At 47.7% G+C, this 27041-nt stretch overlaps 2 protein-coding genes across 3 annotated transcripts; one reads left to right on the top strand and one right to left on the bottom strand.

The window, feature by feature from the left end:
• Positions 1 to 1918: 1918 nt before the first annotated feature.
• LRRC59 (leucine rich repeat containing 59) lies at positions 1919 to 18702 on the top strand. The gene is made up of 7 exons (XM_010386134.2): positions 1919 to 2268; positions 4465 to 4524; positions 6556 to 6714; positions 6951 to 7055; positions 11668 to 11740; positions 14677 to 14850; positions 16711 to 18702. The coding sequence occupies exons 1-7, from the start codon at positions 2164 to 2166 to the stop codon at positions 16956 to 16958; spliced, it is 924 nt and encodes a 307-aa protein (XP_010384436.1). The 5' UTR covers positions 1919 to 2163; the 3' UTR covers positions 16959 to 18702.
• Positions 18481 to 27038, bottom strand: EME1 (essential meiotic structure-specific endonuclease 1). 2 transcript variants are annotated; one of them, XM_010386135.2, is made up of 9 exons: positions 26981 to 27038; positions 23923 to 24724; positions 23713 to 23840; positions 21218 to 21304; positions 21004 to 21125; positions 20680 to 20836; positions 20336 to 20451; positions 19404 to 19593; positions 18481 to 19142 (listed from the first exon to the last, which is right to left on the bottom strand). In XM_010386135.2, exons 2-9 carry the CDS (start codon positions 24698 to 24700, stop codon positions 18966 to 18968), a joined length of 1755 nt encoding a protein of 584 aa, XP_010384437.1. In that variant the 5' UTR covers positions 24701 to 24724; positions 26981 to 27038; the 3' UTR covers positions 18481 to 18965. The 2 variants fall into 2 exon arrangements, with proteins under 2 accessions (XP_010384437.1, XP_030779439.1); XM_030923579.1 differs by having other exon boundaries at positions 20680 to 20797.
• Positions 27039 to 27041: the final 3 nt, after the last annotated feature.

The following is a 27041-nucleotide window of genomic DNA, read 5'->3' as shown; positions in this document are numbered from 1 at the left end:
AGGGACAATGATGGGGATATAAACCCAGGCATTCGAGTCAGCAATGGCAACCCCCTTTGGGTCCCCTCCCATTTTATGGGAGCTCTGTTTTCACTCTATTAAATCTTGCAACTGCACACTTTTCTGGTCCATGTTATGGCTTGAGCTGAGCTTTTGCTTACTGTCCACCACTGCTGTTTGCTGCTGTCGCAGACCCACCACTGACTTCCACGCCTCTGGATCTGGCAGGGTGTCTGCTGTGCTCCTGATCCAGCTAGGCACCCATTGCTGCTCCCGATCAGGCTAAGGCTTGCCATTGTTTCTGCATGGCTAAGTGCCTGGGTTTGTCCTAATTGAGCTGAATAGAGCTATAACACTCACTGCATAGCCTAAGATTCCATTCCTTGGAATCTGGGAGGCCAAGAACCCCAGGTCAGAGAACAAGAGGCTTGCCACCATCTTGGAAGCGGCCTGCCACCATCTTGGGAGTTCTAAGAACAAGGACCCTCCCCATAACAATTGCGCTTACTTTATTTGGTCTTCCTGGTTCCCCTCTGAGACAAGCTTTTTTATTTTTTGTAGAGACGGAGTCTTGCTGTGTTGCTCAGACTGGTTTTGAACTCCTAGCCTCAAATAATCCTCTCACCTTGACCTCCCAAGTATTGGGATTACCGGTGTGAGCTACCCTGCTCGGCCCCTCTGAGATAAGCTTTAATATCCCCATTTCAAAATGAGTAAACTGAGGTTTGGAGTGGGTAAAGTGGTTCATTCATTCCTTCGTTCATTCATCCATCTATTCATTTATTCCACAGACATCTGATTTAGCAGCTATCCTATATCAGACAGGCTGACTCTGGGCATACGAAGATGATTAAGACAAAAATCCCTGTCCTCACAGTCCAGAAGGAAGGACAGACACATAAAGATAAGTATAACACAAGATGGATCATGAATTGTAGCTAATATTTATTGGGTACTTACTAAGTGCCAGTGACTGCTGTAAGCTCTTGGTGTGTTTTACCCCTTCAGTTCTCCCCAACCTCTGTTAGGTACATGTCTCATAGATTGATTCATAGATAGGACTGAAGCCTGGTGATTGTCTGCGGTTTTATAAGTAACAAGTGGCAGAGCCAGGATGAATACCCAGTGGATGGGTATTAGTGCCAGAGGTCCCACTTGGCCATCAAGCTCTACCGTTTCTTCATGATAAAGTAGCACACGGGACCGTAAGTGGGTGGGGGGGACTAACTCATTCTGACGTTCACAGTGTTCAGGGGAGATTTCCTGGACTGAGGAATTAACTAGACAGAGGTGAGTGGGGGGAGGCAGGGCCATCGCAGGGGAGGGCCAGACGTGGGAGCCACCTCCCGGAAATCTACACAGCATCTAGGCCAGGCAGGGACCGGAGCGTGTTTGGAAGGTGCGGAAGCAGGCAGGACCCAGCCTCGAAAGGAAAGTGGTCCGTATCCTAGAGGTAGCTGCAAGTTTGAAGGGTTTTACGCAGGGGAGAGACTTGGTCAGATTTTTAGAAAGATCAGCGGGGAGAGGGGTGAAAGTGGATGGAAGGACAGAGACAAGCACTGAGTCAGTGAGTGGGGAGGACAGGAGAAATTCAGGCAGTCGAGTTTTCCCGATGATGGTTATTCGGGGGTTAAGTAGAGGACAGGGAGCAGTTGTAGAGGACACCCAGCTTCTGCTCCTAATCAGGGGGATTGGGGTGATCTGATGAGGTCAGTATTGGATGTCAACCCAGTCTTCTGGCGTCCAGTCCGTGCCCTTTTGCCTCTTGGCACTGCCAGCAATAATGCCCGCGGGCCACCGGTGAACCGGGCTCGGAGCCTCCAACCCCACCCCTCCGGCGGCTGCGAAGTGCAGTGTATCACTCTGGGCACCAGGGGGCGTGCCCGCACACTCTCGGGCCGCTCTGGCCCAGCCCATCTCAGTGGTCGCGGAAGGTGACGTGGACACGGAAGTGGTCGTCGTCGCGGCACCGGTGGGAGCTAGGCGCGGGGCTCGGAGTGCGGCCGGCAGGCGGACGGGCGGAGGCGATCTCGCACCGGCGGCGACGGAGGGCTCAGGCGTGGTCGTTTTGGTGGGGGACCGCTGAACTGACAAGCGGCATTTCAGCTCCTTTCACCTGCCAGTCGGAACCCCCGAGCCGGGGCCCGCTCAGCCGGCGTTACCATGACCAAGGCCGGTAGCAAGGGCGGGAACCTCCGTGACAAGCTGGACGGCAACGAACTGGACCTGAGCCTCAGCGACTTAAATGAAGTCCCGGTGAAGGAGCTGGTCAGTATCGTCCCGCGAGACCCAGGCGCCCACCTTCGCCGGGCGCTGGCGCCTGTGTGGGCCACCTACTTTCCCAAGCATCAGTTCCTTTTCTTTAAAAAAAAAAAGCGGGGTGGTGGGACTGAGTCCCCTGGGAGGCCGCGTCCAGCCCAAGGTTCTTCCCGGGATGTACACGTGTCACTTTGGCGCAGTTCCAGAGCATAGGGAAGATCTGCTTCTCTGGCCCTAGACTTTTTACAGGCCGAGAAACGAATCTGCCACCTTTGGGGGACTTTCACAGCGCCCAGCTCCATGCCCGACCCAGAGTGGGAGCCCACGTAGCAGTTACTGGATGTATTCGAGAATGAATGAGTGACTCGTTCCGGGGGAGTAGGCCTCCTAGTAGACCTGGGTGTGGCCCAGAACCTGGCTCTTCTAGGAAGCTGGCAATTCCAGCTGGCTGCCCGAGCCCTGAGGCAGCCTACCTCGAAGAAACTAAAGTCTCCTCCCAGCTTGGCTGGTAAAGTCTCATCCCAATTCCTCTGAAACTGGCGGGAGTCCCCTTCGCCCCTCTCTCCCCCAACCTTTCTCCTGTAAACTGAGGCTTATACGGCTCCAGGAAGATTAGGCATCTAGTTTTGTCCACGTGGAACTAGTTCCCACATCCCTGCTTTTCTCACTCAGTTCCCCCTCCCACCCCCGCCAACGCCCTACTAGACTCACTTTGGGTGACCCACACTTTGCTTTCTTACGTTGATAAATTACATTTGCCTTGGGCGCTGGCCCAGTCTTTCTTCTACAGTGGACGGGTATTAGACGTTGGTTAGAACCGGGTTTCCAGCCCCTCCCAGCTCCATTGCTTAATAGCTGAGTGCCCTTGGCAAGCTAGTTAGCCTTTATGCTTAGATCTCCTCATTTATACAATGGTGATAATAGTTTCCATCTCATACGCTTAATGCGAGGTTAAATGCCATTGTAATGGAAAATGCTTGGAAGGTGCAAATACTGATACTCGTAGCTGGTATTGTGGTTTTTCCCACTGTAGTATTTAAAACTGTTTTAGGTGGTCAAACTTCACTTTATGACTTTGTGACAAAGTGCAGTTTGCCAGAGGATCCCTCCTTTACTACCCCAGGAAGAGAGATGGCCAGCCTTATTTCACCATGCCCTAGGACTGCTCTCTGAAACCATGTACTCCAGGCATCTGAACAGCCCAGCATTAACCTTAGGGAGAAAGTTTTGCTGAGCTTGTCCAGCCTGGACACCATGGGAAAATAGAGTGGGCTGTGAGGGCTTTTTTTTCTTTTTTTTTGAGATGGAGTTTCGCTCTTGTTGCCCAGGCTGGAGTGCAATGGCGCGATCTCGGCTCACCGAAACCTCCGCCTCCTGGGTTCAAGCGATTCTCCTGCCTCAGCCTCCCGAGTAGCTGGGATGACAGGCATGTGCCACCAGGCCTGGGTAATTTTCTATTTTTAGTAGAGACGGGATTTCTCCGTGTTGGTCAGGCTGGTTTTGAATTCCTGACCTCAGGTAATTTGCCCACCTGGGCTTCCCAAAGTGCTGGGATTACAGGCGTGAGCCAATGTGCCGGACAGGGCCTTGTTTTTTAACTCTGTCATTCACTCTGCTACTTACTCGATCAGTCATGATTCAGGGAACATGTACGGATATTGAGTACCTGTTCTGAGGAAGGGCCTGAACTGGGGAGTATGGAAATTGCAAAGCTTTATTAGACACTGTCCCTGCCCCGAAACCTAATAAGAGGGACGCTGGGTAATATTTATTTTTAAAGTGCTAGGAATAATGTCTAAGAATCTAAATTTTGCTTTCCTTCCTTCCCGTTTTTTTTTTTTTTTGGAGATGGGGTCTCACTGTGTTGCCCAGCCGGCCTCAAACTCCTGGGCCCAAGCGATCCTCCTGTCTCAGCTTTCTGAGTAGCTGAGACTATGAGACTACAGATGTGAGTCCTTGTGCCTCGCCTAAGGTTTCCCTTCTTGGATGTTGTACAGCCACATCCCTTCTGTTTGCATTCTTCCTTAGATCGTTGTTGACTGGCTCATTTTTCCTCTTATTCCCAGGAATGTTCCTCTTTACTGCCATTTGAAAAAGGCCTTTCCTAATCGTGGGAACTTTCTCTGGAAAATGCTTCATTAACAGATGTCACTGAATTGTTCCAGGTGTTGGTCTGACAGGTTTTTCTCATCCTGTTTTACCTAGGCTGCTCTTCCAAAGGCCACCATCCTGGATCTGTCTTGTAATAAACTGACTACTCTACCGGTAAGACTGGCATGCAGCCATGACTCCTTCTGGTGCCTCGGATGCATCTCCTTCCTGTTTCGGGGGTGGATGGGGGGCGGGAGGGTGTCATTAAGGCATACTTTCAGGATAGGCCTACAGGCAGGCTATAGCTAAATCTGAGTGTGTAGGGGAGGCATAGTGGAGTGGGATGGTTAGTCTCAGTGGGAAAGGAACTGAGATGGAGGCCTCATTCTTCAGAACAGTGATAAAGTAAGGCCACAGAAAACTAGACTCAATAGGATGCTGAGTAACTTACTGGGCCCATCTTTTTTCTACATTATTTTATTCCTCTGAAAAATAGTTGACCTCCCTACTGCGGTAGAGGATGCGGAGACCATTTTGTAAGTTGCTCTGCATTCCAGGGAGAAAGCTGTGAACAGCTTCCTTGTGCATCTTTTGGTGGGGAGCAAGAAAGAATGTGATTTTATGGGACTACCTTATCATTATTCTCCCAAAGGACTTGAATTACTTTAGATTTGCTCAATTTGGTCAGCATATTCAGTCTATAATCAAATCCTTTTGATTTTTCTTGCACAACATCTGCTAATTCTCTTTCTGCTCCACTTGTGTAGACAGTGGATTCATTCAGCCTCTCAGCCTCTCCGACGCAGCAGTGCTCCTGCACCATCGGGCCTAAGTGGGATATTGTTGCCTCTTCCACCCATCACTCTAGCTGTGCCACTTCTTGCTGTACTCCAGAGTAACTTCCTATTTGGCCCTGGCTGTGGCTCAGGGATCAAGTTCAGAAGTTGGCAATGTCCTCATTGGATCATTAGTCCACTCACCTCTCAGTATACTCCTAGGCCTTGCTCATTGTCCATAGTACCTTCCCACAGCTCATCAAAAACTGTTTCTAACATTCAAAAAGCATCTGAGATCCCACTTCTTCCAGAAAGTATTTTGTGTTGAATAAAAGAAGAATATGTTGGGAGCTGTGGTTCATGCATATAATCCCAGTAACTCAGGAGGCTGAGGTGGGAGAATCACTTAGCCCAGGAGTTTGAGACCAGCCTGGACAAAATAGCAAGACCCCACCTCTAAAAAAATAAAAATAAAAGCAGGGTAGCAATTCCTTGCAGTCGCACTCCTATTGTACACTTTGCCAGATGGTCATTCAGCCAAGTGCACTTTTCAATCTGAGCTTGTTCTGTTGTCTGTACTGACAACTTCCATTTCACTCTGCACTGCAGATCCACTGGCATTTCCAAGTCCCTAGAGAGCATGAATAGCGCCTCATTAGCTGAAGTTGTACCATCGCTTTCAGATGAGTGCTTAGCAAAGGTTTAATGTCAGGGGGATGTTTTGACCTGTGTTGAGAAAGAGCCAGGACTTGGGTAGGATGGGCCCCAGCCCGTTCAGTTAGTTATTCACAGAATGTCCGTTGAGCATCTGTGTTAAGTACTGTGCTAGGTGCTGCAAATAACAAGAATCAGACTGAGTACTCCAGGAGTGCCTGATCTTTTTAAAATGCATGAGCACACTGTTATGACAGATCCTATGAATGGTGAGCATAGGGTGCTGTGGAAGGACAGAATGGGTCCCACACCACTCCAGGAGCAGTGTGGAGGGTGGGCTGGAGCAAGAACTGAGGATGAAGAAATAGTGTTTTGTGCCTACTTTGTGCTAAGCCCTTTTCCATACACATCTTGGTAATTATCACCAGGAATGGCAGGTGTTCTCTGCATTTTCATTTGAGGAAGAATGGCTGCTAACAGTAGAACCAGGATATTTACAGGGGGTACCTCTGACTTGAAGGCTTCCAGACTGTTACACCAAAGTGTGTGAGCCCAAGGCTTAGATGAGGAGTGTCCAGTCTTGTGGCTTCCCTGGGCCACATTGGAAGAAGAGTTATCTTGGGCTACACATAAAATACACTGATGAACTGAAAAAAGAAGAAAAAAAAATCTCGTAATGTTTTAAGAAAGGTTACAAATTTGTGTTGGGCCACATTTAAAGCTGTCATGACTTGTGTGTTGGACGAGCCTAGCTTAGTTTCTCTTTGGATCCTAGTCGGATTTCTGTGGCCTCACACACCTGGTGAAGCTAGACCTGAGTAAGAACAAGCTGCAGCAGCTGCCAGCAGACTTCGGCCGTCTGGTCAACCTCCAGCACCTGGATCTCCTCAACAACAGGCTGGTCACCTTGCCTGTCAGCTTTGCTCAGCTCAAGGTAACAATTCATGAACCAGTGTTTCATGGCCAGGTGTGGCAAAGAACTCAGGGACTCTGGAGCATGGCCCTGAGAAAGACTGACAGAAATACCCCCTTGTTGTCCTGCCTCAGATGGCGCTTCCTATAGGTGGAACACAGAGGGGCATTCTTCCTGCTTATTTTGTTCCACCCTGAGGGTCTATGTTTGTGAACTTGGGCTTAACAAGCCTCTTTGCCCATTGCCCATCTCTTTAGAGCCTGAAGTGGTTGGACCTGAAGGATAACCCCCTGGATCCTGTCCTGGCCAAGGTGGCAGGTGACTGCTTGGATGAGAAGCAGTGTAAGCAGTGTGCAAACAAGGTAAGCAGCAAGCTCCCAGTGGCGCCTTATATACTCCCCTGGGATTTCTCCTCCTCCTGTTTTTCCCTCCTGGGGCACCTGGAGCTTTGTGTGGAGTTAAGCATTCAGGTCCCAGTGAAATATGTCCACTATGAGCCTGTCAAGCAGAGACCTTTGTTTCTGCATTTACTTTATTTTTTTGTTTTTTATTTGTTTTGAGACAGAGTTGCTCTGTTGCCCAGGTTGAAGTGTAGTGGCACAATCTCAGTTCACTGCAGACTCTGCCTCCCAGGTTCAAGCGATTCTCCTGCCTCAGCCTCCCGAGTAGCTGAGATTACAGACACCTGCTACCATGCCCAGTTAATTTTTGTATTTTTTAGTAGAGATGGGGTTTCCCCATGTTGGCCAGGCTGGTCTCGAACTCCTGACCTCAAATGATCCGCCCACTTTGGCCTTCCAAAGTGCTGGGATTATAGGCATGAGCCACCGTGCCCGGCCTGCATTTACTTCACAAGTTGCAGAACAAGACTGCCTTCTCTACTGCAGTACTTCCTCTCTTAAGAAGCCAGGAGTTTGCATGATGTAACATGACACTGTGTGGACAGTTGTTTTAACTGTACCAGGGGGTTAGGGGCCATGGCCTTTCTGAGGCACAGTCGTAGGAATGTTGATAATAAAAGCGATGATAAAGATGTTACAGCTGTAAGTTTATAGCTGTAAGCAGACACGTCCTGGGCAGACCTGGTATTTGATTACAGTTGAGTCATCTGACATAGGAGTGAGGAACTGAAAGCAGCATGCAAGATAACCATTGTCTGTGGTCAGTAGCCTGGAAGGTGCCGTACCCTGCCTATTAAGAACAGCATTATACCTGTCTTAATAACTCCAACTATAGTCACTTTTTCCCTCCAGCTTTGGAACATTGCTGCTGCTTCAGCTGAGTACCAAATGACTGAGTTGGCTATGTTTAAGGTGCATGTTGAACAAAAAAGACTTAACTTTAATTACTAGATTTCATGGGTGAATGATGAGTCTCTGCTGTCTCAAGTAGAGAGAAAGAGAGTAAGATACTTCTTATCATTAGCTCAGGGCTTCTTATATAATCTCATCATCTGTATCATCACTTATTACAATAAATCAAGTGCAAAGTTAACACAGCCAAGTAGCTAAGACAAGAGTTTTCCCTTAGATGAGAACAGTATAAGTGCTCAGTGAAATCCTCTTTTGAAAACTGGGTGCTGTAGGAGTGATGTCTGTTCTGAAAACTGACAGTAGCTACCATTGATTACTCTTTCCTTGTCCTGGATGCTTTCCATGCACCATCTCACAATCCTCAGAGCCCTGAGGAGTCGGCATTACTTTCATTTCTCTGACACAAGAAACCCTTAGCATATACATACCTTTCATTCATCCATCCATCCATTCATTCAGTAGATGATATGTGGAACCATAGGAAATTGATGATATTCCACAGTTTTTGACATACAAAAATAATTTTTATTGCGTACAAAGGCCTTTTTTGTATTTGCATATGTCTTTCAGCCAAAGCTCCAGGCAACATAGTGGATGTGGTAACTAAAGCCATGGTCCCTGGCACAGCTGTCCTAGAGCTGCAGCACACCTTTAGGCTTTGTAGGGAAATGGCCTGGGCCAGTCAGAATCAGGTCGCCTGTCTGCAGGAATTAGTTTAGGTCTTACTAGCTCTGTCCAGGTAAGACCTAAATCCTGGTGGGTATATGGGTTAGTCTTAATCAGCTTGGTACATATTAAAGCAACTTTTAAAAATGATTTGTTCAGTGTATTCATCAAGTGCTTACTGTATGCTATGAACTAGGGTAGCTAGACAAAAATTTACCCTCCAGGAGCTCATGGACTCCAGACTATGAGAATCTGTCCCATTTCTGCATTGCCTGTGTTTTCAGGTAATTACTTTTTTTTGTTGTTGTTGTTTTGAGACGGGGTCTTGCTCTGTCACCCAAGCTAGAGGGCAGTGGCACGCTCTCAGTTCACTGCAATCTACGCCTCCCAGGTTCAAGCAGTTCTCCCACCTCACCTTCCTGAGTAGCTGGGATTACAGAGGCATGCCACCACCTCTGGCTAATTTTTGCATTTTTAGTAGAGATGGGTTTCACCATGTTGGTCAGACTGGTCTTGAACTCCTGACCTCAGGTGATCCACTCCCCTCACTCCTCTTCCTCAGCCAACACCCTGGACTCTCACTTTCCACACTCCCTGCATCAAGGCAACGGGACCCATGACTTCTCCACTGCCTGAGTGCCCTGAGCCCTAACTCTGGGTCCAGACCTGATTTCTTTTCTTTCTTTTCTTTTTTTTTTTCTTTCTTTTTTGAGACAGAGTCTTGCTCTGTTGTCCAGGCTGGAGTGCAGTGGCACAATCTCGGCTCACTGCAGCCTCCACCTCCCAGGTTCAAGAGATTCTCCTGCCTCAGCCTCCTGAGTAGCTGGGATTACAGGCACACACCACTACGCCCAGCTAATTTTTGTATTTTTTAGTAGGGATGGAGTTTCACCATGTCGGTCAGGCTGGTCTTGAACTCCTGAGCTCCAGTGATCTGCCCACCTTGGCCTCCCAAAGTGCTGGGATTACAGGCGTGAGCTACCATGCCTGGCCCAAACCAGGCTCTTGAAAGGAGATCCTTTTGCTGGTCTGCTCCTGAATACTTCTTTTTATTTATTTATTTATTTATTTATTTATTTTTATTTTTATTTTTTTTTTTTTGAGACGGAGTCTCGCTCTGTCGCCCAGGCTGGAGTGCAGTGGCTGGATCTCAGCTCACTGCAAGCTCCGCCTCCCGGGTTCACACCATTCTCCTGCCTCAGCCTCCCAAGTGGCTGGGATTACAGGCGCCTGCCACCTCGCCTGGCTAGTTTTTTTGTATTTTTTTAGTAGAGACGGGGTTTCACCGTGTTCGCCAGGATGGTCTCGATCTCCTGACCTCGTGATCCGCCCGTCTCAGCCTCCCAAAGTGCTGGGATTACAGGCTTGAGCCACCGCGCCCGGCCCTGAATACTTCTTATGATGGGTATGTGCTTGTCTGGAGGTATGCGTGTCTGGAGTTTTCTAGAAATAAGAATTAAATATGAATATACATGTCTGTCTCATGGGCATGCATATTCAAATGTAATTGTTAAGTGCAGTAGTAAAACAAGACCCTTTTGCTAATAGTTTGGGTTTTCTTCTTTTTTTCTTACGTGGTAAAAAAAATAAGCAACAGTACTTATTGAGCACATATAATGCCAGAGATTATACAAGGCAACCAATACAAGTTATATTATTTATTCTTCACAACACTTCATAGAGGTATATCTTATCTCTGTTTTCTAGATCAGAAAATTGGCTCAGAAAGGTTAAGTCACTTGCCAAGGTTATACAATAAGGGGTAGTCAGGATTGCGTTGGGCTCCAAGCTTACACTCTGTCCCTTACAGCCGAAGAATACCAGCTTAAAAAAAATACAAACAGAAAAGGTCTTTACCTACTCCACGCACCATAGCGAGAATCAATGCGATGATGTGGTTAGAGATCATCTGTGAGCGAGTTGATAGGGATCTGGGGAGCTCAGAGTGCCGAGTACAAGTGTGCTGTGCGTAGGCTTCTCTAGGAGCTTTCCTGTGCATGTGGTGAAAGTGTGTGGGACAAGCTCTGCCCTAGGAATGCAGGGGACTGTGCTCAGGTCTTAGCTGTGCTGCTTTCTGGCCATTAGCAGTGGACAAATCACCCTATGAGTCTTGGTTTTCTTCCTTTTGAAATGGGAATCAGCCATTCCTCATGTATGTATTGAATGCCTGCCATTAGCTAAACTCTGTGCTAAGCATGCCCTGGGGGATACCTACAGACCAGACAGCAGTTCCTTCCATTAAGGAATCTGCCATCTTATGACCAAGCCAGATAGGTAGCAAGTGGTTACAATGTCCTGTGTTGAATTCCACAGGAGTAGATGGAGGGGGACTTAAGGTAGCCAAAGGAGGGGCAGCCAGGAAGGCGTGTTGGAGGAAATGCTGCCAAGTTGTTGCTGAGGGTCATATGGAATCATGCCTGTGAGAGTGAGTGTAAATGGCAGAACTTTTTACAGATTCAAGTGTTTCACTTTTTTCTGGCAATTTTAATGACCTGGGCTCATATCACTCTTCTCCAGCTAAGGTTGGCACAGTAATTTTAGGATGCAAAGATACAATTAACTCCATTAGTTTGGTGGTGGTGGTGATTGTTTTGAGATAGGTTCTCACTCTTCACCTAGGCTGGAGTGCCATGGCGTGACCACAGCTCACTGCAGCCTTGACCTTCTGGGTTCAAGTGATCCTCTCTCCTTGGCCTCCTAAGTAGCTAAGACTACAGGCATGTGCCACTGCGCCTGGCAAATTTTTTACATTTTTCTGTAGAGACAGGGTCTCATTATGTTGCCGAGGCTTGTCTTGAACTCCTGGGCTCAAGCAGTCCTTCCACCTTGGCTTCCCAAAGTTGGAGTTACAGGCATGAGCCACCACATTCAGCCTAACTCTTTTAGTTCTACATTGCTGTCATGATCATCTGGGAGCCTGAAAATAGTCTGTTTTGAGACTTCCCTGAGCAAACGTGACTGTGAAGAGCACTACTTTTCCTCTTTCCCTTTGCAGGTGTTACAGCACATGAAAGCCGTGCAGGCAGATCAGGAGCGGGAGAGGCAGCGGCGGCTGGAAGTAGAACGTGGTAGGTGGCTGTTCCTCTTGTAGTTGTCTTTCAGGTCCTCATCCCAGCCAGTGGATTCTCATGCTTCAGCAGCTGGGATCCAGTAGAATAGTCATGAAGAGCAGTAATTCGGTGGTGGGGGGACAGTATTGTGGTGGATGGTATCATCTTTATCTGATGAATCTCTCTTCAGTCCTGGCTTCTCTGCTGAGCTCTAGAGGCAGTCAACTGCTTATAGTTCATCTCTGCTTGGAGGGTTAATAGGCACTCATATGAAGTGTGGCTAAAAGAGATTCCTGGTGACCCTTCAGTCCCTCCTAGTGTTCCCTGTAATAGGAAATCACTTTCCCTGTAGTTACTCAAGCCTGAAATAGGAAAGATGTTAATGACTCCTTTTCTTCTGTAATTCCCACATCCAGTCTGTCAGCAAGTCCTATGTGGGACTGTTTCTCCAGCTCCGGTGCCATCTCTGTAACCAGGCACCATTCTGGGACCACCACAATGCCTTCCAGCATGTCTCCATGATGCTGCCATCTCCTTAAACTCAGTCTCTTCACAACAGTCCGGGAGATCCTTTTTTTGTGTGTGTGTGTGTGTGTGTGTGTGTGTGTTGAGACGGAGTCTCGCTCTGTCGCCCAGGCTGGAGTGCAGTGGCCGAATCTCAGCTCACTGCAAGCTCCGCCTCGGAGATCTTTTTAAAACATAATTAATGATGCTGCTACTCGCTTTAAAACCCTCTAATGGCATCCCACTGAACTTAGAATGAAATCCAAACTCATTGACAAGGCCAGCAAAACCCACCTTGGCCCAAGCTTGCTTGCCTGCTCTCCACCGGCCTTGTTGCACACATGAATGAGACTGTGCCATTAATTTCAGCTTGAATACACCAACTGCAGTCTCGTTCAGGGGCTTTGCTGGGTTTCCTTTTCCCTTAGTCTCTACATGCTGGCTTCATAATCCCACATCTCTGCTCAAATGTTGCCTTAAGTTAACTGTAACCCTTTTAGAACCACCGGACTAGAGTAGCCATTCTACTTTCACTTTGTCATACCCTGTGCTAGTTTCTTCTTTTTTTTTTTTAATTATTTTTTGAGACGGAGTCTCACTCTGTTGCCCATGCTGGAGTGCGGTGGCACGATCTCGGCTCACTGCAACCTCTGCCTCCTGGCTTCAAGCCATTCTGCTGCCTCAGCCTCCTGAGTAGCTGGGACTACAGGTCTGCTAGTTTCTTTAGGGCACAGATCACTGTCCTCTTTACGTTCACCTGTTTATTGTCTCCTCTAGAAAGTAAATGATATAGCCACTGGAACGTGGCCTGTTTTCTCCATTGCTGCATCTCAAGCACTTAGAATAACCCCTGGCACATAGTAGGTGACTGGCTGGCTGATTTCTGAGTCCCTCGCTGGAGGACTCCTGTGGTTCAAGAAAGGATATGTACAGTAGTGATTACAGGCAGTCCTTGAGAGCACCATGCCAAGTTACAGCCATCCCTTATTACGCATGGCCACTGTGGCAAGGCAGGCCCATGTTTACTGTGAGCCCTGCTGCCTTCACCTCTCAGTGGCCCGTGTTCCCTAGAGGCTGGGTGGAGTGTGTTCTTGGCATTCTGGTGCCCAGCTGGAACTTGGAGCTTGTTTCTACATGGAGAAGCAGTGGAAAGCTACAGTATTTACAGTAGTACTATTCAGCTACATTATGGCTAACATAGGCTTTTAAGCCCTAAAAGGACATTTAACCATCATTTGTGGCATTCTGGCTTTGGAAAAATGTATTTCAGACTTCCAAATAACTAATTTGGAAATGCATTTTTAGAACCCAATAATTTGGAGGTTGTAATTTGGAAGTGTGTAAACATGCTTGAACTGTTGAGTAAATCTGAATGTGTTCCTGTGTTCAGTTCTCAGATTCATGAGTTCAAGTCTAGAGGCTACTCTGACAAATTATTAGGCTTATTTGTTTTTTAAGACTAGTCAAGTGCAGGCTGGTCCTAGTGCAGTGGTGTTTACAACTAATTGATCACAACCAGTTAGAGATTTCTTTCTTCCTTCTCCACTCCCACTTCTTCACTTGACTAGCCTTTTAAAAAAAACAAAACAAAAGAAAGCAGTCAGTGCAATAGTAAGAAGGTAGGTTCACTTTTTTTAGAACAACATTGCCATTGTTACTTTTTTTCTTTTATTTTCTTTGAGGCATGGTCTCACTGTGTCACCCAGGCTGGAGTGCAGTGGCACGATCGGGGTTCACTGCAGCCTCTACCTCCTGAGCTCAATCAGTCCTCCCACCTCAGCCTCCCAGGTAGCCGGGACTACAGGCTTGCGGCAGCACACCCGGCTAATTTTTTCTTTTTTTTTTTGGGTAGAGACAGTCTTGCTATGTTGCCCAGGCTGGTCTCGAACTCCTGGCCTCAAGTGATCCTCCCAGCTTCACCTCCCAAAGTGCTAGGGTTATAGGCATGAGCTACTGTTCCTGGCCTCATTGTTTCTAACCCTAAACTTGAGTGCGCATTTTCTCTTCTCACTTGTCCCCCATGCCACATTCATTTCTGAAGCTTGGGAAGATGGGAGTCCCATAGAAAACTGCCATGGTTTTTTCTCTTCATAGCTGAGTTCTAGAAGGCTATCAGTTGCTATGCCTTCTGAGTCAGTACCTAATTCTAGAGGAGCACCACTTATCCCTCACGCTTTTCTTAGGTCCTTCTTGTTATTTTACCCTAATTTCTTTGCTGCTTGAGGATAGCAACCTCATAATCAGAATCCATTCAGCAAACCCTGAGAGCAGCTGCTTTTGGGGAGGGCTACTTCCAAGAGCAGAAAGATGACTGTTTCCTTTGAATATTTCTTATGTGAACCATGGCACCAGGGTAAAGGTGGCAGAATCTGTACTTTTAATCACTTGGGAAAGCAAACTGCTAGAGTGTTTGAGAGAGAAAAGTGAAATTTTGGTATGTTTTGTTGTAGAGGCAGAGAAGAAGCGTGAGGCCAAGCAGCGAGCTAAGGAAGCTCAGGAACGGGAACTGCGGAAGCGGGAGAAGGCGGAAGAGAAGGAGCGCCGGAGAAAGGAGTATGATGCCCTTAAAGCAGCCAAGCGGGAGCAGGAGAAGAAACCTAAGAAGGAAGCAAATCAGGCCCCAAGTAAGTTTTCTGCCTGTTGTAAGGTTCCAGCAGGGGTACAGTGGACACACTCATGTTTCCAGGCATAGATGACTGGGTGAGCAGACCTGCACACCTTAGTCAGATACATTACACTCTAAAGCTTGGGAGTGGATGAGAGGTTTGGTGCCAGGGAACAGGGGGCTCTCCTAGGGAGCTAGTGCCCAGCTTGCTTGTTTCTCTAGTGCCCACATACTTCTGTGCGGGTGTTTTGGTCAGATATGTCTTGGAGCATTCCCGGAACAGAGTCTCACCTTTTAGAGGTGAGGTTCTAAAATCACTGAGATATGCAAAAATCACACATGGTCAAGTTTACTTTTTATTTTTCGAGACAGAGTTTCACTCTTGTTTCCCAGGCTGGAGTACAATGGCATGATCTCGGCTCACTGCAACCTCCGCCTCCCAGGTTCAAGAGATTCGCCTGCCTCAGCCTCCCAAGTAGCTGGGATTACAAGCATGCACCACCACACTCGGCTAATTTTGTATTTTTAATAGCGATGGGGTTTCTCCATGTTGGTCAGGCTGGTCTCAAACTCCCAACCTCAGGCGGCCTCCCCAAGTGCTGGGATTACAGGTGTGAGCCACTGTGCCCAGCAAATTTACTCTTAAAAGTGCCTTACAGTCAGGTTCTGTGGCTCAGGCCTTTAATCCCAGTGCTTTGGGAGGCTAAGGTGAGACCACTTGAGCCCAGGAGTTTGAGACCAGCCTGGGCAACATAGAGAGACTCTGTCTCTACATAAATTTAAAAATTAGCCAAGTGTAGTGGCACACACCTGTGGTCCCAGCTACTTGGGAGGCTGAAGCAGGAGGATCATTCAAGACCAGCCTGGGCGACAGTGAGACCCCTCTCTGCTTGAACACAAGAGGTGTCATTTTCCCTGCATTCAGGGAGGCATATTGTATAGAAAACACATTTTTGTGTTTTACCTGAATATGTCTGGTTGAATTTCGTTAGTGACGTGGCTCCATATGCTGCAGAGGATCAGATACTCTCTGGGTGAAAAGGGACCCCTGAGGGAGAGGCAGGTGAGGGAAGGAGCTCTGTACAGAGAGTGGAGGCCTGTGGCCCTACCCCTACTCACCCTTGTCTTGAGCAGCACAGGACCACAGGCCTCCACCCTTCTGATCTCACTGGTTTTTAATTTCCTTGTTGAAAATGAAGATCATACAGGGTAGTAATAAGGATTAAATGAGGAAGCAGGGTCATGCAGTTCCTGGCATTGTGGATACTCAGTCAAGTTTTTTAAAATTTTGTCTAAAAATCTCAAAACCAATTTTTTTCTAATTAAAAATGTAATATATATTCATTGCAAAGAATTGAGAAAAGATATCTATCTATCTAGATACATATATCAGAAAATGGCAACCACCTGTACTCCCCCATTCCTAGCAATCATCACTGCTTACAATATGGTGTATTACCTTTTGGGCTTTCTTTTTATATACACATTATATCATAATGACAATAATGATAAATCCTGACCCTGTTTCCCCAAGTGGACAGTACTCTGTCAGCGCTGGGTGCCTCCTGATAAGCCCCTCCCTCTGCGATCCCAAGAGGTGTGGATCACCATGTTACCAAGGAGAACTTAGGACCCTGAGGGCTGTGAGCTACATGAGACACGCAGAATGAGTCCCAGTTTCAAATCTACCCCCTCGAGATCCAAGGGAAAAGGTGTTTCTGTTTCGGTCTCTGGAGACATTTTTTGTCTTCAGGGCCTGGAGAGTTTTTGCTTGAGTAAGGGATGTAGGTAGGTCTGTACGGAGGAGACTAGCAGAGATTGGTGTAGAGTGGGTCTCCTCTGACTGAACTTGTTTTGTCTACTGTTACTGTTCCTCCAGAATCTAAGTCCGGCTCCCGTCCCCGCAAGCCACCACCCCGGAAGCACACTCGTTCCTGGGCTGTGCTGAAGCTGCTGCTGCTGCTGCTGCTATTTGGTGTGGCGGGAGGGCTGGTTGCTTGTCGGGTGACAGAGCTACAGCAGCAGCCCCTCTGCACCAGCGTGAACACCATCTATGACAATGCAGTCCAGGGTCTACGCCGCCATGAGATCCTCCAGTGGGTCCTCCAGACCGACTCTCAGCAGTGAGCTTGTCCCCAGCACCTGCTGCCTCCCAGCCATGGAGTTTGGATTCCTATGGAATTGGGTTCTGCTGGACACAACCTCTTTTTCGCATCAGACCTACCTGCCATCATCAAATGGCTGCAGATTGGGTACATGAGACCTCCTCTTTGTAGGACTTCTTCGTTCCTTAGTCAGGGTTCCCTGGTGGAATGAGGAGAAATGGGAGGTGGCGGCGGGGGGAGCAGTTACCTGCATGCCTAAAGGAGTAGGCTTGGGGGTGGGGAGAGAGAAAACATAGCCTTTTCTAGTTGTTATACAAAGCTATGTAAAGGCAAGGCTCGTTTCTACTAAATGGTCAGCTGTCACTACATTTATACTTTTGTATGCCACAAACCCTTTCTTTCATGCCTCCCTGGGGAATCAGGGCAGATCAGGAGGAAGTTTTTGGGGACTAAAACACCACACTCAGTAAATCCAGTCTAAACTGGGGGGTAGGGGTATTCCTGTTTTCTTCAGGACCTCAGAGATACAAGCATTTTAGCAGCCACACAAAATCTCTGGCTATGAAAGGGACTTCATGACCATCCAGTCCAATATAACACTTGCAGACAGAGAAACAGGTCTTCCGTGACTTGCCTAGTCTCCCAGCTAGTTTGAGGCAAAACTGGATTCCCACTCTGGTATTCTTTCTTCCCTTTACATCATTTTCCCTCCTTTATAATGTCCTGAGAGACTAGAACTCACACCAGAATTGATCATTCCTCAGGCGAAGCATAGAATCTTTCATGGTAGACAGATTTTGTGACTCAGAGATAGAAATCTCTTGCTATCATCACGTCATGGCAGCTCCTGTGGAGTCCTGCCCAACTTATGTGGCTTCCATAAAATGGCAACAGTCCAGGCTCCTTGCCTCAATTTTAGAGCATTAATTCCCTAATTGCCAGTAAGCAAGGAGGTGGATCTCTGCAAACCTACACTGTCTATGACAGCTCTAGTTGTATTTGGTGTGACTAAATACCTCAAAGGCAACCTGCTTTTGCAGGTTTTGAAGTGTCAGCTTCATAAGACACTGAGATTTAGAATTGTTTGATTCTAGACCATAACTGAAGGGAATGGAAACAGGAAATGAAGGGAAACAGGTAGCATCATGGAGCTGAAAAGTGGTGCATCACCCAATGACTAGCACAAACAAGGATCGCACTGTCCATTCTCTTGTCTGCTAGAGTAAGCATTTTCTTGCCTCCTTTGCTTCATCTTTTCACAACAGCTGGATAGAGGGATCAGAAATGACTGTCATGGTGCTCATTCACTGCAAACTCCCAGTTGCAAGCTCCTTGGCTCCCCCGGAGGGAGCAAGAATCTGTCACAGTTCAGAGACAGAGGGCCTTTTAGCCCTAATGACCTTTTGCATGGGACTGCCACTCATGACTGTCCTGATATTGGAAGAAAGGACTTTGTTAATCTTCTCCCCCATAGCTCTGCTGCGTAGGTCTACACCTTACTCAGAATCACTACACATTCCTTTAGTCTTCCTCCAAGCTCCAGAGCCATTGGTACAAATGCTTTATTGAAACTAAATACATAATACATACAATGAGATGAAGACAATATAGAAGTCTGCATAGTCATTATAATCCCGTTCCTTGGCCGGTTGAGGCAGCTCAGTGGCTGAGCCCAGTCAAGCCAACCCACAGCTTCACTCACGACTTCAAGATTTGATGCTAATTCTTTTGGATTTCTACAGTTATTAAATACGTGTCTGAGTGGACTGTCTTTGTTCCTTTGTGTTTTGAGGGTTGGCTGGGTAGGAGTGGGGGTGGTTTGTGACTTTTTGCCAGGAGAGGAACATTAAATGCCAAAGGTGGGTGGCAGTATTTCAGTCTCTGCCCCAGCTGACAGGCAGACCTTCACAAATAACAAGACCCAGGAAAGACTGGGCCTCACCTAGGCTTGTCTCTTCATTGCAGTCAGGCTCTGAGGGTGGGAAGGTGGAAGTTTCCAGCTTTACATCCCATCCCCGAGGGCTAGAAATCAGTCAGCACTATCTAAAGAGAGATGTGGCTGTAAAGTGGTCATCTGAAGGTAGATACGCCTGGATAGCTCTGGTCCAACGCGGCGAGAAGTGGATGTTACACCTTCCCCACGGCGCACCTGTATGTCTGCAAGCAAATTCTGGCGTTCTTGCTCCGAAAAACACTGCCGATAAGCCTGGAAGTGGTAGATGACCTCTTAATATGGTACCATCCACAATGATCCCTTCTCCATGAGCATAGAGGGTGCTACGCTTGGCTTGGGGCATGAGAACCTGTCCTCCCTGCCTGGGTCAGCATTAGCAACTCTGATCTTAGCAGACCTGCACTGCTGACCTGTGAGGCCTTTGTGGGCCCTCAACAGTTGTCCATGGAAATCTGGAGGCTCATTGAACTCGCAGGCAATGGGAAGTGACCCCTGAGCCCTGGAGTGGCATACCTGTACCAGGAGCTGTGGGGAGGGATAGGCATCCACAACTGCACTGGCCGTTTCCAGGCTGACTCGGTTCAGCTGCTGAATTTGTCTTCTCCAGACCAGTGCAAGACCCCTGCCAGCACGGTCCACCTTCACCCCTCCAGCCCAGTCACTCTCCACACAGAAGGAGAAGGTAGTTTCATCTCGGAGTTTCCTGCAACAGCATAGTTGGAGAGCTGTTAAGTTGCTCATTACTCTCTTATACCTGTTCCCTCAAGTTGGAACTGAAAAACCCACCCACTGACGTTGGAAGAGGTGGGCACCATGTTACATCTGGCCTTTTTGTGCCTTTGACAGTTTGCTCACTTTGTTCCCAGGTATAGTGCCAGTTGCTAATTCATTTAAAAACTACATCTAGTCCATTTTAGGAAAAGAAAAGGTACCAGATTCTTTTGATATTTGGCAATCTGGAGTCTATTTCTGGTTCTTCTCACTGCTAGGACCTTAGACAAGTCAATCTCTTCAGGCCTCAGTCTCCTCAAGTATCAAATAAGAGACTTGGACTGGATTGTCTCTGAGGTCATTTACTTATTTTAAATTCTGACAATGAACACTCCTTGAACTAAGTAGGCTAAAAATTTGCTTTCCGAGTGCTTATTACATTGTGATCTGACCTGTAATTAATCCTGGTAACTTGGCCTATGGTAACCTGGCCTATGATGTCAGCCTGCAGAACACATACTTACACATAAGCCAAAGGAGAATATTTGAAAAGGGGCTAGGCTTGAGGACTCTTGCCAAGAATCCCCAGCATGAGGTCAGCTCCTTCTGCCTCCAGCTTGAGAGACAATGGGCTGACTGCAGAGATGAGGGGAAAGGGACATTTGCTTTGACTGCAAGAGCCATGGTAAAGGACAAGGCCCAGCGTGGAGGCTGGACTTGCTAGGGTTACTCACTTGAAGGGCGTCTCAGCCACAGCCTTTGTGAATGCACATGTGAAGTCGGCCAGTTCTTTCCAGCCCTGCACAATTTGAGCCTGGGCTTCTGTGTGTAGCTGCAGATCCACCAGTGCCTAGAAACCCAAAAGCAACGATGGACTGGAGGGGTAGAGAGAGACTAGCTGCAAGTCACTGTCCACTAAAGCCACACCCCAGCCTCTTGGCTCCCTGTTTGGCACCTTCTCTCTTTCTCAGTGCCAAGGCAGAAAGCAGTATGCAGCCGGTATTTTATTCTCTATCAATAGGAAGTCTCAGGTGACCAGTGAGTACCCAGCCTGATCCAGGCAACAGGACGTTCTTACCTCTTCAGCGTCTACCCTGGATACCATGGACCTTATGCTGGCCTCTGGTTGTTTCTGTTGCTTCTCCTTGGTCTGTTTATTTGTTCCCTGTTTCCCTCTGCTTGGAGGATTGTGAGTGCTGGTGCAGGGGAGGAAATCAAAGGACAGCAGCTCCAGGCTGAAGTCAGGCAGAAGATGCGGAAGAAGACTGGACCAGAGCATCCCCCCGGGCTTGTTAGAGACAGACTACCTTACAGAGTGACCTCCATCTGCGAAGAATAAACTCACCCCTCTTGGCCCAAGAGCTGCCCCTTTTAACATGAAATCACCAGGGCAAATCCAAACCTGAAGCATTTCTCCTGATCCACAATCACCAGTGACAGAGCTTTCCCTGCTGTCCTTGCTGTGATGTCAGTTACAAAGCCCTGAAGCGTTTCCTTCCCTTTTATAGTGCTGTCCAGGCTTCCCTGCATGAAGGGGCAGAAACTGCATTAATACTTGCTTCCTAGTAAGAGTCAGCCCTCTGTTCCATGTCCTCCCACCCTCTGGCTCTGCCCACCTGCTTTCCATTGCAGATCATGGACACAAATGCCTCTGCCCGGAGCAGCACCAGGACTGTTGGCTCCTCCACCCAGTCCTCTCCGTCCTGCCAAAGTACCCGGAACACAGCCCAGGGAAGGAGGTCAGCAGGTAATGAGCACCTGTGAGAGTGGCCCAGGTCTTCTGGGTGAATAAACTAACTCCCATCCCTTATGCATTATCCCTCTGGAATGAAGTCAATGTGGCAAGAAACAGTGTTGCTGTCCCTCCCAGCCCTCAATTGTTCAGTCTTGGTGCCCTGCATCTCAGAGACAGTGAATAAGAACATAGCAGCCGGGCGTGGTGGCTCACGCCTGTAATCCCAGCACTTTGGGAGGCCAAGGTGGGCGGATCATGAGGTCAGGAGTTTGAGACCAGCCTGGCCAACACGGTGAAACCCCATTTCTACTAAAAATACAAAAATTAGCTGGGTGTGGTGGCACATGCCTGTAATCCCAGCTATTCGGGAGGCTGAGGCAGGAGAATTGCTTGAAATTGGGAGGTGGAGGTTGCAGTGAGCCGAGATCACACTACTGCACTCCAACCTGGCAACAGAACTAGGCTCTGTCTTAAAAAAAAAAAAAAGGAACACAGCAGGCCAGACATGGTGGTTCACACCTGTAATCCCAGCACTTTGGGAGGGCTAGGTGGGCGGATCACCTGAGGTCAGGAGTTTGAGACCAGCTTGGCCAACATGGTGAAACCCTGTCTCTACTAAAAATACAAAAAAATTAGCTAGGCGTGGTGGTGCATGCCTGTAATCTCAGGTACTCGGGAGGCGGAGGCAGGAGAATCATTTGAACCCAGATGCTGGAGGTTGCAGTGAGCCGAGACCACGCCATTGCACTCTAGCCTGGGCAGCAGGGTGAAACTCTGTCTCAAAAAAAAAAAGGAGAAAGGAACATAGCAAGTTGAAAGGGGCTGGGGCCAATTTGTTCTGTACATTTTGAATAGGGGAATGGAGGAAAGGAAAACTCCTTCAAAGGATTTAGTACAAGTAAATGACTCTGGCTTTGAAGGTAGATGCCGTGAGCTGAGCGGCCCTTACAAACACGTGGGTTTTTTTGTGACAAAGACAAGAATCACAAGGGAAACTTCAGTTTATGAGAGCACCTCCTGTTTGTCACAGGTAGGGCATAATCAAAGTCAAGGATGCCTCAAGGCCAACAGTCCTCCAGCAGTACAGTATTAAGGAGTAATTGGGGAGCAGGACTTTTATAGAAAGTTTTCTGTTTGGGTCCCTATAAGCAAAGCAAGACCTATACTACAGCAAAGTATAGGTCGGGGGAGCTCTGGGTTCTCATTCCCGTTGTGATCCTCAACAAGACTTTTAACTTTTCTGGGCCCCAGTTTCCCCACCTGTGATGTGGGGAGAAGTCCTACCCTATAGGATGACTGACAGAAACACAAGAGAGAATGTGGGAGTGCCTTGAGAGGGTAAGCTGCTCTATGAATATAAAGACTTGCTAATACCCGCAGAGTGAAAAGTGTGGAGAACTGTCCTGTGTTACTGAGAAAGTTATCAGATGCAAAAAAGAAATCAAAGAGAGGAAAAAATACTTTTTTTTTTCTTTTTTCATACAAGATGCTTCTGGTGAGATAAAGAATCTTAGTGCCAGGCAAGGTGGCTCACACCTGTCATCGCAGCATTTTGAGAGGCCAAGGCAGGCAGATTGCTTGAGCTCAGGAGTTCAAGACCAGCCTGGGTAACATGGCAAAACCACGTCTCTACCAAATATACAAGCTCCACTCTACGATCTCTACAAAAAACACAGGGCCCACATGTCTTCTGGCTCCCAGCTGGGTGTCACCAGTGGGGAACCCGAGGAGAGGACTAGTGGGAAGGAGGAAAGTGAAGTCAGGGTATTTTTCCCCTGGCTCCCTCCCAGTGGGGTCACCTAGGGTTTGCTGTCCCCTTCTATGGCAGCTCATAGCTTCGCTCAAGGTGGTCCTCTCTCCATTTCTCTCTCCTGGATTCTGTTAACCACTCCTTCCCCTCATCCCTTCAGGCATAGGGATGGTAACAGCTATGCCAATGGTTCTCAACTGGGGGTGATTTTTCCCCACAAATGATATCTGGCAATGTCTGCAGACATTTTTTATTGTCATGACTGAGAGGGGTACATTAGTAGATAGCGGCCAGGAATGCTGCTAAACATTTTGCACATCACAGGACAGCTCCCAAAACAAAGAATTCTCCAATCTAAAATGTCAATAATTCTGAGGTCGAAAAACCGTAAGTTGTGCTGTTATTACTGTGAGGTACCATGCTGTCACTAGTAGTTTCCTCGTACCCTGCCCATGCCTTGGCAAACAGTCCCTTTATTCAATCTTCTTTCAATTACCCTGAGTTGAATGTGCCATCCGTCTTCCTGCTGGGGCCCTGAGTGCTAAGTATCCTTTAAAATAAAAGCATATTTATCCTGTAACTGCAAGGGGAGGAGAAGGAGGAAATGTCAGCCAGAAAACCCCTACCTCAGACGGCCCAGCCCTTCTCCTCCAAGTGACACTGCAAGGCACGGCCTGCGCCTCAATCACACAGCGGCACTCCATGGACTGCAGTGCTCCCAGGAGCTGGCCCCCACCTTCCATCTGTAAAAGCACTGCAACAGATAGAAAAGGGACTGTCAGTGGGTGGTCCAGAAAGCAGATAACTCAGCACAGGACAAAGATACATGTGAGGACCTGGATCCAGCACCACAATGATGTGTTTTAAGCATTCCTCTGGCCTCCAGGCTTTCATCCTGGTAACCAGTGCTGCATTCTTTCTTTCCTGTCGTCTCAGGGTGCTTTCCTTCTGCTTTGCTTGTCTCTGCTGCCGGCATCCCTGTGAGCCTCTTCCCTGGACCTTCTGACTCTGCTTGGTTTTCTTCTGTGGTGGGAGGATGTCAGAATTTGCTTTGGTTACTACCAAGCTGCTGCTCTGGCCAGGGCAGGTAGAGGGGTAGGCTGGAAGCTGACGGCATGGATCTAAGATCAGGTCCTTGTTATCTGCTGCACTCCTCTCTGGGATGTCATGGAGAGGAACTTCAGGGATCTTTGGAAAGGGCTGCTTTTTCCAGTCACGTGATACACCTTCATTATTTTGATGATCCAAAACACTTTTAATTGGGGAGCTAGAGTCCTCAGGGCTCGGTTGCTTGTAGGTCAGAAACTTACATGTAAGCCTTTGAGCCAGAGGAATAAATTCTTCTTCATCTTCACTTCCACTGCTTAGCAACCTGACTGGCTGCGTTTGTGTGACAGTTTCAGCTGTGTCTGACACAGGTGGTGAAAGTAACCCTGGTGTTGGAGGACAGGAGGCTTCAGAATCTGAGATGTCAACCACTACAATCTTCTCCTCCCTCTCAGGCTGTCTCCTCTTTGTTGAAGATGGTTCCTTCTTCAGAAAGGCAAATGTTGGCAACTCCTCAGAGTCACTATCATCAGAATCTCGTGAGGGTGATGACTTCTTTAGAGCCATCAGTATGTGCTATCAAATAATTCCCTAAAAGGAAAAGAGACATAAGACACAGACTAGAGCATTCAATTCAGCCCACCAGCTGTGTTCCATAGCCAGGCTTTATGACATAAATATAAGATACAGAGAATACAGAAACAGCGAAATATGACATGGTCCCAACACATTCAATCTGGAACTCTAACTCTTGGTAATCTAACAGGAATCCTCCTCAAATTCTTTCCAGGTCAAGTTGAGGTATAAACAAAGTAGGGTTACCGTTACAAAATTTTAATGGGGGGAGGTGGTAACAAGATTTAACACCTCCACACCCTTGTTGATCTTCACATTTGAAATGGAGATGTCAAAAGTTATTCTTTTTTGAGATGGAGTCTCGCTCTGGCACTCAGGTTGGAGTGCAGTGGCACAATCTTGGCTCATTGCAACCTCACTCCCAGGTTCAAGCGATTCTCCTGCCTCAGCCTAGCTGGGATTACAGGCACCCACCATCACGCCTGGCTAATTTTTGTATTTTTAGTAGAGACGGGTTTTCATTATCCTGGCCAGGCTAGTCTTGAACTCCTGACCTCAAGTGATCTGCCCGCCTTGGCCTCCCAAAGTGCTGAGATTACAGGCATGAACCACCGCACCTGGACAAAAACTGTTCTTTTTAAAAATTGAGATATAGGCTGGTCATGGTAGCTCATGCCTATAATCCCAGCACTTTGGGAGGCCAAAGCAGAAGGATCACTTGGGTCCAGGAGTTCAAGAACAGCCTGGGCAACATAGTGAGAACTCGTCTCTACAAAAAAATACAAAAATTAGCTGGGTGTGGTAGCTCACACCTGTAGTCCCAGATACTCAGGAGGCTGAGGTGGGAGGATCGCTTGAGCCTGGAAGGTCAAGGCTGCAATGAGCTGTGATTGTACCACTGCACTCCAGCCGGGGTGACAGAGTGAGACCCTGCTTTATTTATTTATTTATTTATTTATTTATTTATTTTTTGAGACGGAGTCTCGCTCTGTCGCCCAGGCTGGAGTGCAGTGGCCGGATCTCAGCTCACTGCAAGCTCCGCCTCCCGGGTCCACGCCATTCTCCTGCCTCAGCCTCCCGAGTAGCTGGGACTACAGGCGCCCGCCATCTCGCCCGGCTATTTTTGTATTTTTTTTTTTTTAAGTGGAGACGGGGTTTCACTGTGTTAGCCAGGATGGTCTCGACCTCCTGACCTTGTGATCCGCCCGCCTCAGCCTCCCAAAGTGCTGGGATTACAGGCTTGAGCCACCGCGCCTGGCGGAGACCCTGCTTTAAAGAAAAATAAATAAAATAAAAATAGAGATATAATTTGCACAGCACAATATCCTTTTAAAAGTGTACGTTCAGTAGTTTTTTAGTATATTCACAATGTTGTGCAACCATCATCACTATTTTCATCACCTCAAAAAGAATTCCTGCAGCCATTAAGCAGTCACTGTCCATTCCCTCCCTCTCCCCAGCTCCTGGCAACCATACATCTGTCTCTATGCATTTGCCTATTCTGGATATTTCATATAAATAGAATCATATAATATGTGGCCTTTTGTGCCTGACTTTTTTCACTCAGCATGTTTTCAAGGTTTATCTATGATGTAGCCTGTATCAGTACTTAATTGCTTTTCATGACTGAATAATATTCCATTGTACGGATACGCTACATTTTGTGTATCCATTCATCACTTGGACATTTAATTTGTTTCCTTTTTTTTGGCTATTATGAATAATGCTGCTATGAACACTGATGTACAACTTTTTGTGGGAGTATGTTTTCAAATCCCTTTCCTGTATATACTTAGGAGTAAAACTGCTGGGTCATATGCAAAGCTAATCATTCCTGGAACATTTACTAACACTGTAGGTATGACCCAGGAGGAGACATGTAACCTGCCTAGGCCTCAGTTTCTTCCTTAGTAAAACAGGGATGATAACAGCACCCATTTTATAAGGTGGTGAGAATTAAATAAAATAATGCATCCATCGCGCTTAGTATAGCATCTGGCACACAGCTGGCTGAATAAAGTAAGTTGAATGACTAGGGAGGGGGCCTTATCTCTGACCCTTCGCTGGGCCTCCGTTGACATCTGCAAATGAGGGTGATCAGCGGGCCCCTCATTTGCAGATAAGCGGGCCCCTGCCCGACTAGCTCTGCGCCACTCTGGCTGGCGGTCCGCGGCAGAGGCTCCTGGACGCCCTAGCCACCAAGACTCTGCAGAGCGGTGCTCAAGAAGGAAGTCCCGACCAATCCGCTGGCCTGCGGCCGGGGACGCTCACCTGCAACTTCTCCCGCCACTCTTTCACCCGCTACGCAGGGCCCGGAAGTAGATCTCCTGAT

Source organism: Rhinopithecus roxellana, chromosome 19, assembly GCF_007565055.1.
Source record: "Rhinopithecus roxellana isolate Shanxi Qingling chromosome 19, ASM756505v1, whole genome shotgun sequence".
Taxonomy (NCBI): Eukaryota; Metazoa; Chordata; class Mammalia; order Primates; family Cercopithecidae; genus Rhinopithecus; species Rhinopithecus roxellana.
Note: the sequence above shows the minus strand (reverse complement) of the source record. Positions and strands in the feature narration are given on the sequence as shown.

What these genes read in the sequence shown, in the direction of transcription:
- EME1 (XM_010386135.2), bottom strand. Translation starts at nt 24,700, where the DNA reads ATGGCTCTAAAGAAGTCATCACCCTCACGAGATTCTGATGATAGTGAC. An exon ending in CATTGTGGTGCTGGATCCAG is followed by an intron (nt 23,841 to 23,922) that starts GTCCTCACATGT and finishes TATCTGTTGCAG; the next exon opens with TGCTTTTACAGATGGAAGGT. An exon ending in TGATCTGCAATGGAAAGCAG is followed by an intron (nt 21,126 to 21,217) that starts GTGGGCAGAGCC and finishes CCCTTCATGCAG; the next exon opens with GGAAGCCTGGACAGCACTAT.
- LRRC59 (XM_010386134.2), top strand. Translation starts at nt 2,164, where the DNA reads ATGACCAAGGCCGGTAGCAAGGGCGGGAACCTCCGTGACAAGCTGGAC. An exon ending in GTAAGCAGTGTGCAAACAAG is followed by an intron (nt 7,056 to 11,667) that starts GTAAGCAGCAAG and finishes TTCCCTTTGCAG; the next exon opens with GTGTTACAGCACATGAAAGC. An exon ending in GGAAGCAAATCAGGCCCCAA is followed by an intron (nt 14,851 to 16,710) that starts GTAAGTTTTCTG and finishes CTGTTCCTCCAG; the next exon opens with AATCTAAGTCCGGCTCCCGT.